Here is a 12840-nt window from a genome sequence, read left to right on the forward strand (position 1 = left end):
CAGAACATCATCTGAGGAACTTAGGAGAGCAGGGTTGCACGATTTGCAGGGCTGGCCTGGCTTAGAGAAAAGCCAAAGACTCTGGAATTGGACAGATCTAGGTCTGTGGCAGCTCTGCTTCTGACTTGCCATGTCCTTGGGCACCTAACTTAGCTTTGGTCCCCTTATCTGTAAAGTGGGAACAATAGCATCTCGAACTCCAAGGGTCATCGCATGCCTTAAACAGGTAGCAAATAGAGTACGTACTTAACAGAAGTTAGTCTTCCTGAGGAACAAGAGCTTGGAGCCTTTTGGAACTGAAATACCATTCTGGACAGTGTTGCCACTCACACTAGATTTTTTTTGGTAGAAATGACCGCTGTAGAGTCAATTCTCAGAATAACTGGCTTCACTGTGTATCATTCACTTATACCTTCTTACTGTCTAAAATTAAAGACTCAAGGAAGATACCCTGAGGGAGGCTTTCTTCCCCAAGACTCTCCTGTGTTGGTGGCGAGTGTTGCTGCAGTGGCTGCTGGGCAGAACACGCGTGTCTTCACTGCTCACCGTGCATTTCCCTTCGCAGTGATCGGCTGCGACAGCCCTACCAGCCTCCTGAAATCTGGGGAGATCTAGATTCAAAATTTTCATTTTGGTTTTACCTTTTATTAAATGTTTTCTATTACAAAAGTAACAGAACCACAACATAGTATTAAATATAGCAGTTTAAAGTCTCCGTCATTCTACAGTGTAAGCCAACTGTAATACCAGTAGATTTCCTTACTAGATATTTTTCTGTATATATTTTTATATGTAGTTAACATTATAGCATTTGTGTCATTTCTATCCCACTTTGAAAGCCATATTTTTACCTGGTCTTAATAACCATAGCTTAAAACATTTGCAAGTTTGTTATTCTTATGAATACACCTAACTATAAGTCACAGTTGAGCCTTTAAGTTGTTTCTAATTTTTTCACTTATAGAAATAGTTTTGTGACAAAAGCCTATATGACTAAAATGTTTTAAAATATTTTGGATCATATCCTTGACACAGCTTCATTATTGGAAATATTGTGTTAAAGGGTGTGTTTTTGCAAATAATTTTTGATACGTGCCATCAAGGAGCTCATACGATGTTTACACACATTTATGTGTCTATCAAATAACATATTAGAGGACCCACCCCCCTGTATCCTTGCTAACGTCGAGCGCTGTCCTTTACACTTTTCTCTTCATTTAATATCTGAAATGACTTATTACAAGCCCTTCTGAAGATGAGGGGAGCAATCGTGTCTGAGATGCGCATGACAAGACGCCACATCTCAGACTCGGGAACCACCACTAGTCTGTCGGGGCCCTAGGCGTGTCCGTAAAGGAGCCCGTCTGCTCATCTCATCCTGGCCCAAGAGGTATGGAATCCATGTGGGGTCAGATGGTCAAGACAGAGAGCGGTGACTAGTCACTTGGATACTGCCCGTTTCAATTCTGTTCCCTTGAGAGACACTTTTTCTTTAGAATCAGTACTCTCCCCTTACGTATTCAAAAGGATGGGCAATGCAGAGAAGTTAAAAAAGCACTGCGGTCACAGAACCCCTGTGCCCCAGGAAGGCCCTCGGGCTGCAGCGCCCTGCCCTGCCTCCTCACGGCACACTCCTCACCTCACTGGGGTCAGCCTCAACATCTGCTCCCGGACTTGCTGCTGAGTGCCTGCTTGCGTACACGATGACATCTGTTTATTACGCTTTCCCTCTATGGCCACGTCTCAGGAAGGGGTTTTAAGTGCATTTAACTTCACCAGGTCTGAGAAATAAACAGGCGATGGGCCCAATTTTCCCCAGAATGCATTCAAGTTAGATAAATCTTTAGCCAGGAAATGCTGGCAGTGGCCTGTAGCAGAGACTGGGGACAGAGAGCAGTTAGGAGGCATCTTTCAGGTTCTATTTCTTTCTCTGTCAAGTCTTCCTTGATGTTGATGTTCCTTCATGCTCTAAGATACTTCAGTCACCTTTACTTTCTGGAAATTGTGTTAAGCCTAAAAATGCTTCATAGAAAAGCCAAGGGGTTTCTCTTTCCCTCAATAGAACAAAATCCCTATTCACACTAACCTAAGCATCACCATTTCTGAAAGCCAGGTGTGACCATGGTCATCTGCTGTGTTTGGCCTCTGTGGCCTGGAGCAATTTTATTAAAAGTTTACATAGAGAAATATGCTAAAAAATATGATAGCTAAATCAAAGTTGAATTTTAACAAATTGTTCAGTAATGCACAGGTAGGCAGGAAAAAAATGAAACAGAGAAATGAACGTCAGGGAAAAAATGGGAAACAAAAAATAAAATGGCAGACTTATATTCTAATATTTTGATAATTACAATAAATGTAAATGGTCTATTTTACTTGTAATGGCCCCAAACTGGAAACAACCAAATGTCCCTCAATGTACAAATGGTTAAACAAATTCTGGCATATTCATACCAGGGAATACTACTCGGCGAAAACAAAGAACATTCTATTGATACATGCAACAACTTTGACGGATCTCAATGGCATTATTCTGAGTAAGAAAAGGGCTGATCTTCAAAGGTCATGTACTCAATGATTCCATTTATAGAACATTCTCTAAAAGACAAAATAATAGAGATAAAAAACAGATCAGTGGTTGCCAGGAGTTAAGGATGGTAGGAGGAGGAAGGGGGTGGGCATGACCATAAAGTGTTAGCACAAGAGGTATCTTTGTGGTGATAAAATAATTGTGTATGTTGATTGTGGTAGTGGTTACCTGAATCTACACATATGATAAAATGACAATGAGCTATGCATAGGCATGTACCGGTGTTAACATCCTAGTTTTGAAACTGTACTAGAGTTACATAACATGTAGCCATTGGAGGGGAAGAACTAAAGGAAAGGTACATGGGGACTCTATGTATTGTGTTTGCAGCTTCCTGTGAATCTATATTTTAAAATAAATTTTTTAAAAACTGATCTTACAGCCCAGATGCAACAATAAACAGATCCTTGTACATCTGTCCTGTGCTAATTTATGAGCCCCTATGGCAAGCTTAAAATACGACTACAACACACCCAGTCAGCCCAGAGCTGCAATACCTCAACCGTCCGGCAGAGTTAAGGCATTTTAGGCACCTTAACCTCAGCTCACCCAACTAGTCTAAAATTACCCATTGTTGGATCTTTTCCTTGCAGATTACCAGGAAAGATGCTAAAATAAAAAGAATGCATGGCTTCCCTACGTGCCAGGCTTTCTGGAGGTGGCTGGGCACAGGAAGCAACTGGAGTGGGGAAACTTGAACCAGTGGGTTGCTCTTCACCACTCCTGGGCTTTCACACACCTGCCCCGCAGCCCTGGTGGTGTGGGGGTGTGGAGGCTGTGGAAGCAACATGGCTGGGTAGAGCTGGAAGCGGCAGGTTGCTGCAGAGAGCAGGCCTTGAGTCAGGCCTTTGCCCAGGAAGGGGTCTGAGGTCATGGCTGAGGATAGGGCTGAGACAAGACACAAACCTGGTACAGCAAGAATAATATGGGATGAGGCCAGAGCCACAGTCTGAGCACAACCCAGGCAGAATCCCCGGGGCTCTGATGCCCGTAGTCTGTTGAGCTAACTGGGTAAAAAGCTCCTAAATGCTGGCGCATCGGCTGTCACCCTCATTTTGAGTTTGTGGCCAGGTTTAGTTCACCTTTGGTTCCAGCAACTCTGCCCTAGCCCAAGGGTATGAGTTGTTTGGTATCCACAACTGCTCTCCCAGGGCTGCACTTTACCAAGAAGCCCATGGACCACGTTTCTCCACTCAGTGGAGAAGCTGACACCACCTTTATCAAAGTTTCGGTGTACCTTACTGATCTTTAGACAACGGCATTGATCTCCTGGGAGTGTGACTGAAAAAGGAGAAATGGGGAGAAGGGGAACTGGAGCTTTGGCTTCCCTGCTGCTAACACTGGTGCCTCTGGGGTTGTGATTGATTACAGCAGAAAGTCATATTTCTATGGGAATTGCATAGCGTCTTATGGCTGGTTTTCTAAATTCTTTGTCTTTCATTATTTTTCTCAAAGATAATATGTAAAGGAAACAATAAACTGAAAATACTCAACTGTAGAACTTGCACCACCCAAAATGAATTTCATTCTACACACCATACCTAAAGAAGTTATACAACTGAGAGATTTCAGGAATTGTGAACATCCAGGTACAATCAGGCCCCAAACATAAGCACTACCCCTTTCTCCAGCCAAGGGACACTTTCGCCTCAATGCCAAGACCAGTCAGCATTTCAGACTTTGTTAGAAACTACAGCTATGGAAAGATTCCTTCAGTTCATTCAAAGATGTGTGCTGAGTCCAGTAGAGATTTGAGAGAGGGAGAGCCAGGCAGGCATCGTAGCCTTGTATTTCTCTGAGTGTTCTCAACTCTGGGCTCAGTATGAACTGAGATCATTGGGAAGCACGGTAACTCAGCCAGGTCATGCTGCCTTCCCAAAGAAAGGTCTGTACAAAAATAGGTCCCAGTGATAGGTCCCCATTCTTACAGAGAGCTAATCTTGAAAGTTATATTCTGTAGCACTCTTTTTTGCATATTTTGTAAAAAGGGAAGTGCTGCCTTTGGTACCCACTATGCTTTAGACAAGGACAAATTTGATATTCAGTGCCAAGAGAAAGTATGTTTCAGAAAAAAATTCACAAAAATCTGGTTTTTGTTATCTGTCACTGGAAAATGACATAACCCAACACAATTGTTTTGTTTTCCTTAGTTTCAGGACAATTAGAGCAACCAGATCACTCCAGGTGATCACATCTATGGTTTTTCTCCTTTAAAAGAGTGTTGGGGTAATAGTTAAAGAGTTGTTATACAGTGTGTTTAATTTTGAGGCTGTTTCTAACCCATTCTGGAAGGGCACAAGCACATTTAAGTGGAAGGATGTGTGTTTATTCACATGTGCATTCTCCTTTCCTTGCAACTTCTGCCATGTTTCTCCTGTTCTGACTGGTCCCCCTCGTGCTGCAACAGAGCCTGCCTGTGTCCAACACCATGGAGTGGCTTGTCCAAGGCCTCTAGCTGGCTTTGTGTTAGGAGGCCCTGTGGGCTTGCAGAGCCTTACACCTTGCAGAAGTCAGATCATGCCATCTTCAGAATGGTCTAGTCCTATAGCATGGGGTCTAGTCCCACAGATGAGCTGTGGATCCCAGATTCATCCAGACTTTGCAAGTATTTTCCACTTGGGATCCAGGCCCGGAGAGCCTCCTTAGTATGCATATAGCTGTAGAGGCAACCTCTGTCACTGAAAGTCAGGAAAACTCTGGTACCGAAAGCTCCAGTTTCCTGTACATGGGGGATGGCATCCAAAGGGGACAAACAAGGCATCATTTGGGGAGGGGGGCTGAAAAGGCTTAGGGCAAGCATCATGGGCCAGTGCAAACCCTCAGAACCATACATACCTCCTTTAGAAATGAGAAGTTCATGCTCACTAGAGTAATCAACAAGCAGCCAGGCGTTTTTCAAGACTCATTCTATGGACCAGGAATTGCCCCTGGCAACCCAAATGGAAAATCATCAGATTCATTCCAGGCACATGGCAATGGCCAGCCAAGCCCGCCTAGGGCCAAGGGCCACCACTGCCTTCCCACCCCGGCACTCCAGAAGCCGCAATCAGGCTGGTGAGAAGAGGGCTGCAAAGGGGACATGCAGAAGAGCTGAGAGCAGGGATAACTGCCTATTTTTAATCAGTTGTTCCATTAACATCCCAAACACACAGTAGGTAACTCTGAAACTAGGCAAAGGGACTACAATTTATAGGGCAGCTCCTGTGGGTCCAGGTCAGCACAGTCAGCTTGATCCAAGGCCCACGGCTGTTTATTTAGCGCAGTCTCAACACACACCCTTGCTGCTGCTTGGGTGGCCTCAGAGCCTAGTCCCTGCACTCTGCTGGGGCATCCTCATTTTGCTGAGACTCTCAGAGAAATGCTGAGATGGGCATGTCTCTGGAGCACCATGCACTGTTCCCAGTTGACCCCAGAAGCTTCCCCAAGGGTCTTCACTCTTGGTGCTGTGCTGAGACTGAGCCCGGCAGGGCATAGAATGGTCCTGGAAGACCCTGCTCCAGTGGGCACAGGTGGCCACAGTGGCACAAATCACCACAGTGGAAATAAAACCAGTGTGGTGCTCAGTTGTCCCACACATGCAAGGTGGTACACAGGCAGGTGTCGAGGGCCATCGCCAAGCTATGGATGAGTGAGGAGGAATTTCCAAACATCCGACTCATACCCAGAGAATCGTCTTCCTACCACCTGGCAATCCTTTCTGTAGGGACCCCCAGCTTAGTGGCCACAGCCAGGCTTCAGGTCCTCTTCTGTGTTTTTCCCTCTGCCCCTCCTCTGTCTGCCCCTCTTTCTTTGGAGTAGAAAAATAGAAACTCTCCCCTGTGGACAAAGCTATGTGTTGTCAGGCCAAAGCACCCCAAAGACTCTGAGGTGACAGATTAGGAACAGACTGAGTGCTGCTCACAGTCACAGGGGCAGCTACATGATTGCTGAGTGATATCACATAATATATTCATAGGAGGGGGAGCTGCAGGGACAAAAGGGATCTGTGTCACAGCTGATGCAGAACTGTTCCAGGGAGAGAGAAAACCACGTCCTCTGCGACGTAGCAGTGGATGGCCATCTGCTGTGGTTCACGCCTCAGCATTCACCCCCTGTGCTAACAGACCCTCGACTCTCTAGGGAACGACACTCCCCTCGGTTTGGTTCATGTTGCCAGGTGGGACTGACCTCACCCCTAGAGCCTGGGTGAGCATATCACCCCGATCTGGGCAGTGAAAACATTTGATTGGTTCTGGGGTGGGCATGCAACCCAACTTGGGAGAATGACAGCCACCTTGGGGATTTTGGCTGAAATTATTGGGATGCAGCAGGTGTGACGTGTGGTGGAATTCCTCTACGATGGATGTCAGTCTGGAGCTGTTGGAGCTTCCACTCTGCTAGGCTACAAGTGCCTGCCAAGAGTGGAGCCCGTCCCAGGGAAAGCCTCTCCCAGGGACGGAGGGCCACAGCCCCTTGCAGACTCACTCGAGCTAGAGATTCGGCCATGTCTGGGGCCAGACCATTTGTGGCCTTCGGATGAGGTAAGGTGATGAATCCTCTCTTTTGCTTCAGCTAGTTTGAGATAGCTCTCTCCCACTCGTAGTGAAACAGTGCTAAGAAACCCAAGCGTGAACCAGAAGCTTATATAAAACAAGCAAGATGAGATCACCAAGCCAATGCTCAGCGGATGTGCACGGTGAGGGCTGGGCTGCTGCTGCACTAGTGAACTACATCCACTGCAGCTGGTAAATAGCCGCCACCCACCTCTGGCGACACACTGCTGCCCAGACCTTCTGGACCACGCCCGGGCATGCCTCGGGCTTCCCCACAGTCTGTCAGCTAAAGGGTAAATGCCTGGCACAATAGGCAGCTCTGCAATCGGTCTACTGAAGGCCATCTATGGCTCCCGTGTTGCCAGGTTCAGTGGTCATTTTTCAGTTCTTATCCTTCTTGGCCCATCAACAACATGTGACCGCTCCCACCGTGATACACGCCACCTGGCTTCCAAGACGTCTTCCACACCTGCGGTTTCTGCTACCTTTCTGGCTACTCCTTCCTTCCCCATCTCTTTTGCTGGCCCTGTCCATGTCTTTACCCTCTAAAGGCTGCTGTGCCCAGGGCACAGTCCTCGGACCTCTTTTCCACATGCAAGCATTCTCTTGAAGATCTTGTCTATTCTCATGGCTTTAAACACTATTCCAAATGTACATCTCATCCAGACCTCTCCCTTGAATTCCAAATTCATAGATCCAATGGCCTCCACGACGCCTCTGCCTGCATGTGTGACAGGCATCTCTAGGTTCACACCTCCACACCTGAGCTCCTGGCATCCACCGCAGACCACAGCAGCTCTTCCTGTGGTCATCCCCTCAATTGCTCAAGCCTAAATCCTCAGTCGTAAGTCCTTTCTCTAACACACAAACCTCAGGCTTAATTTGTCATCCGATACCATCAGATGCACCTTCAAAACACATCCTTAATCTGCCCACGTCACGCCGTCTTTGCTGCCATCTCCCTCGATTGCTGCAGTGGCCTCCCAACCAGACTCCAGCTTCTGCCTCTGACCACTACGCTTCATTCTTGGCACAGCACCCAGAGTGATTCTTTCCAATATAAGTCAGGTCATCCCATTCTTCTGCCCCAAACCCTCCAAGCCTTCCCATTTATTCAGAGTAAACACCAACACCATAGCCATGAGCCCCCAAGGCTTGCACCAACTAGCCCCTTGTGAGCTCTCTCACTGTGCTCCCACTAGCTCCCTGCACCCCAGCCTGCAGGCCCCAGCTGCACCTTGCTCCTCCCTCGGCCTGACACGCTCTTCCCCCAGTTAGCTTCACAACGCCTTTCCCCAGTTTGCTTGAGTCTTAATTCAAACACCGTTTTCTGGATGAGGGCCTCCCTTGCCAGGCCATCTAAGATTTCAGTGCCCATGTCTACCTGCTTGGTTCTTATACTCATGCTTCGCACTATCTAACATGCTGCCAAGTTCTCTCATCTAAACTGATTTATGGCTGTCCTCCTCACAAGAATATAAACTCAGTAAGGACAGGGAATATTTGGGCTGTTTTGCTTGTTGCTCTGTCAAGCAGCAAACACCATACCTCATAAGCTATTGATAAATAATTTTGAATGAATATTCCATAAATATTTTGCATGTCATTCCTGGGGACGCCCCTCCTGCCCTGTCCCCACATAATCCTAAAGAAAATCAGCAACCACGTCCTTCTTCCTATCCTCATTCCTAACTGAAGTAAAAACACCTTCTGGCTCCGGTGACGGAGTCCTGGGTAAGGGCTGTAAGCATTTCATTCATTGGGAAACATGTCCCATGTCATAGACTCACACATTAGCATGCGATTCATTCGCCATCCTATATTAATTTGGCTTCTAAGCATTCAGAGACTCTCTTTATAGGAGGCACAGGCCTGGGGTTGCTCACACACCTACCCCTGAGGGCCTGACCCCAAGGCTGACCCTGACTTGACACCTCTCTGGGCAACCTGTCCCAATCTGCAAAAGCCACAGAGCATGGGGGGCTTCAAGTCTATGCATAGAGGTTTACTTGGCACGAGGACTTCCAGGAGTAGGATGAAGGATGTACAGTGACAAGAGAGAAAAACAGAGGGGAGAGAGATTATTGTGCTGTCTGCATGACTTCTTTAGAGGAGGACAGGGCAGATGAAGGAAATCAAAGTGAGGCCAGCACCACGCGCGAGAGCACGCTGCCCCGCCCTTACCTGGGACTGAGGGGGTCCTCTGAGACGCCTTTCCCCTTCAGGCTGGGCTGGAAAGAACAGAAGCTAAACGAAAAGGGAAAGCATAATTCTATCAGCAGAGCCAAGACCCATCCACCTCCAGCAGAAAGGTTCCCAAAGCCAGGCCAGAGCTGGCTCCATTCTTGCCCCTCTCCTGCCCCATCCCACCCCGGGGTCGTGAACACCAGGCCCGGGCATACCTCTGAGGCACCCGTTAGCACCCTCTGGCACTGCACATTCTAGCCTTAATAGTAACAGTGACAACAATAAAACAACAGTCACTTAGGCAATGTGTCTGCAGTACCTCCTCAGGGCCAGGTGTTTGACAACATTGCCAATTTCAACAACCTCTGCTGTCAGTCTCAGTGTGTCACCCTGGTGACAAATGCCATTTTACTATAAGACTCCTTGAGCAGGCTGAGGTGTGGTCTTGGGGTGTTTGCATTAGGCCACAGTCACAGACTGAACCATGGATATATGAGACTTCCAGGTCAACTGGGAAAAATGTTTGTGCAATACACAGAAACCGTGGGGGGGAAATGAATCAAGTTTGGCATTGCATGTCTGTTTATTGGGTTTAGTCTAAAATAGACCTTGAAGACGATTTTAGGAGGGAATCTAACAGTGGCCCTTGGAAGAACCTCACAGGAAGGCTCGTGTGAATCAAAGAAGGTCCACCCAGAGCTGGCAAAGACAGCCCCTCTGTGGGAGTTGTTTTGCTCTGCTCTGGCCTTGCCTCTCGGCTACAGCAGCTGGCCCTGGTGCCAGTTACCGGCCAGGGCCACCAGGAAGGCAAGCTATCAATAATAATTTTGAATAAATTGGTGGTACCTTCCATACTCATTATAAATATTTTGAATATCATTCCTGGGGATGCCCTTCCTGCCCTGTCCCCACATTCTCCTAAGGAACAGCAGCAACCACGTCCTTCTTCCTATCCTCATTTCTAATTGAAGTAAAAACACCTACTGACCCTATATTGGCCTTTCAGAGGACTGGAATCTCTGAGCACAAAATGGGGCTTCTTGGCCAGAGGGGTCAAATCTCACCCCGGAACTCCCAGCCCAGCGAGGAGCAGAACATGCCACTCCCTCTGCGCACGCACGGAGCTTCCTGTTCTTTCTAGATTCTCCACAAAGCAATGTTTACTCCTTTAATATTAATAAAAATAAATAACTTTGGCATCAAGAACTTATATACTGGCTTAGATTTCTTAGACTGACTAATCCATTTGGAGAAAGAAGTTAAGGAAAACAGCAGGCTTCTCCCTTTAAGAAAAAAAGATGTTTAATACACATGTGGGAAATCAGTTCTTTGGAACTCCTTCCAGTGAAATACAAAATTGGAGCAACTAAAATTGGCAGCTAGGATCAAACAAACAAACAAAAAAGATTAAGCCAAAAAAATTACTTGGAAAATTAGAATACAAAGCCAGAAAATTCTGGAAGGCCCATTGAACAGCCAGTTTCTTAACTATGTTGCATCTGCATGATTTTTTCTCCCTTCAATAATTACTCTTCTAAACCACTTCAGCTCATGGACATGGAGCCTGTGTCCCAGGATGGAGAGAAGAAACTTCTCTACCTTTTCTCTGTACTCTGTCCCATGATCCAACAGCTCTGTGGGCCAGGAAGTTCTTCCCCGTGCCTAGCCTAAATCCTGCCTGCTGTGGGTTGGGAACACTTTTCCTGAGAATAGAACTGGGCGCTCTCTGTTCCTCAGCTTTCGGGTCAGGATCAGTTTCCCTGGAAGGATGATGCTCACACCCTTACCTTTTGAAGGCCTTATTCCGATCACTGTTGTAGAAGACAAGAAATTTGGAATATCCATTTTGGAAGAAGATCTCCAGGGCAATGTCCTGTGAAGAGAAACCCCTTTTTACTGCTTCTGACATTTCCTGGAATGGAGACGCCCCAGGGTGACAGGGCTGCTGGCAGTGGGTCACTGGGTCTCTGTGTCAAGCAGTCCTTCCTGGTTAGTCCTAACAACTCCTTTGGATGTGAAGACTTTGGTGACAGGGTGGGGGGTGTGTCTGAAGAATGAGTGGGAGGGCAGGGGCCTGACCTCAGCTCCGAGCTCCTTTGGCTGAAGCAGGAAGACCCACTCGCACGGCCAGTGAGGAGGAGATGACGGAGACACTTTCACTTCCGGGTCATGGGTTTGGTTTCCTGAGCCAGGGGCCACCTTACCAGAGCACTAGGGGAGCTGGCTAGGGGGGTGCAGCTCTCAAACTGGGCGGCATCGTGCACTGATCTACAGACTAAGAGGCACAGGGTGCTCTGCCTGGTCCACTTTGCTGAGCCACCTTGATGTGGCCACACTGACATGGCAATGTTGTAATAAGGGGTATCTTGTTAATGCCTAAATAAAATCCTCAAGATTGTCTTTCCTTTTCCTTTCTTTTCCTCCCCCTTTCTCTCCTCCTTCCCTTTCTCCCTCCCTTCTATTCTAAGCTATGTAAATAACAGACTTGGAATAGGGGTAGTGCTAGTCTCCGTATGAGATAAATCTCAGGGATAAGATGGGGCCGGGGGAGAGAATTCCCAGGGCTGGAGGGAGGGCCAGGGAGGGGTGAGGCCTGCGCATGGAGAGACAGATGGGGTGGGTGAGGTCAGACTCAGAGATGGGCCCTGCACCCAATGACAGAGCCCGGCCTGCATCCACCTGGCTGGAGTGAGTTCTCAAAGTCCAGTTCATTAAGGCTCTCGAGCAGAGGGAAAGTATTTGCAATGATATTGCAAACCCCTCTTCTCTGCTAGTGGATGTAAAAGTCTCAATTTTTTTCTACAGATAAAATGTGAATAATGTGCAAAATATAAAGTGAATGTAGAATTTATGGAGGGTACAGCTTGCCCTGGCCATCATGGGTGCCAGGCTTTGACTTTCTTCTGGAAGACTCCAAGGCTGCAAAGAGTGGACTTGCTTGTAAAGCTCCCCCCCATGCCAACCCTGCCCCACTTGGTGGCGCATGCACACGCGTGCACTCATGCTCTCACACACACATGCACACACACTCGCGCTTCTGGCTTCCACCACTTTAGGTGAACCAACCATCTGGAAACAATCACTGTGGACTGGGGAAAAATAAACTCCTTGCTGCTAGATATCTGCTACTACGTATCACCTGCAAGACAGACGTAAGCATAAAACACAACTTTGAGTACCTACGATGTGCCCCTGAGTGTGCTCAGTGCTACGTGGGTGGCAGTGGGAAGACACGCGTGGCCTCTGTTCACTGGGGCAGGGATGCCAGAGAGGTGCCCAGAGGAGCCCAGAGCAGGGCACTGCCCAGAGCCATCAGGGCGGGGCTGCCTCTCTGTCCCCTTCCAGCTCACACTCCTCGAAAAGGAGCTCAGGAGGGTCATGCAAAATGAGAGCCAACGCTGTGCCGGCAAAGCCGCGGCAAGGGACGAGGAGGCTCAGCAGAGGCCTCGACCGAGCCGCTGGCTGGATCCTCGTCGCTCCCCTGAAAGGCCTCCTGAGCTTGGGTTTCAGAGAATAATCATGAGGCCTCTG

At 47.7% G+C, this 12840-nt stretch overlaps 1 protein-coding gene across 1 annotated transcript in view; it reads right to left on the reverse strand.

Annotated features, from left to right (window-relative positions):
• Nucleotides 1-12840, reverse strand: part of WDFY4 (WDFY family member 4) — a 296219-nt gene that overhangs the window by 64209 nt on the left and 219170 nt on the right. The window contains exons 46-47 of the mRNA XM_045569053.1: nt 11097-11182; nt 9307-9369 (exon numbers count right to left, since the gene is read on the reverse strand). Coding sequence (XP_045425009.1) covers nt 9307-9369; nt 11097-11182 — 149 coding nt within the window. The remainder of the gene's footprint in view (nt 1-9306; nt 9370-11096; nt 11183-12840) is intronic.

Source organism: Lemur catta, chromosome 14, assembly GCF_020740605.2.
Source record: "Lemur catta isolate mLemCat1 chromosome 14, mLemCat1.pri, whole genome shotgun sequence".
Taxonomy (NCBI): Eukaryota; Metazoa; Chordata; class Mammalia; order Primates; family Lemuridae; genus Lemur; species Lemur catta.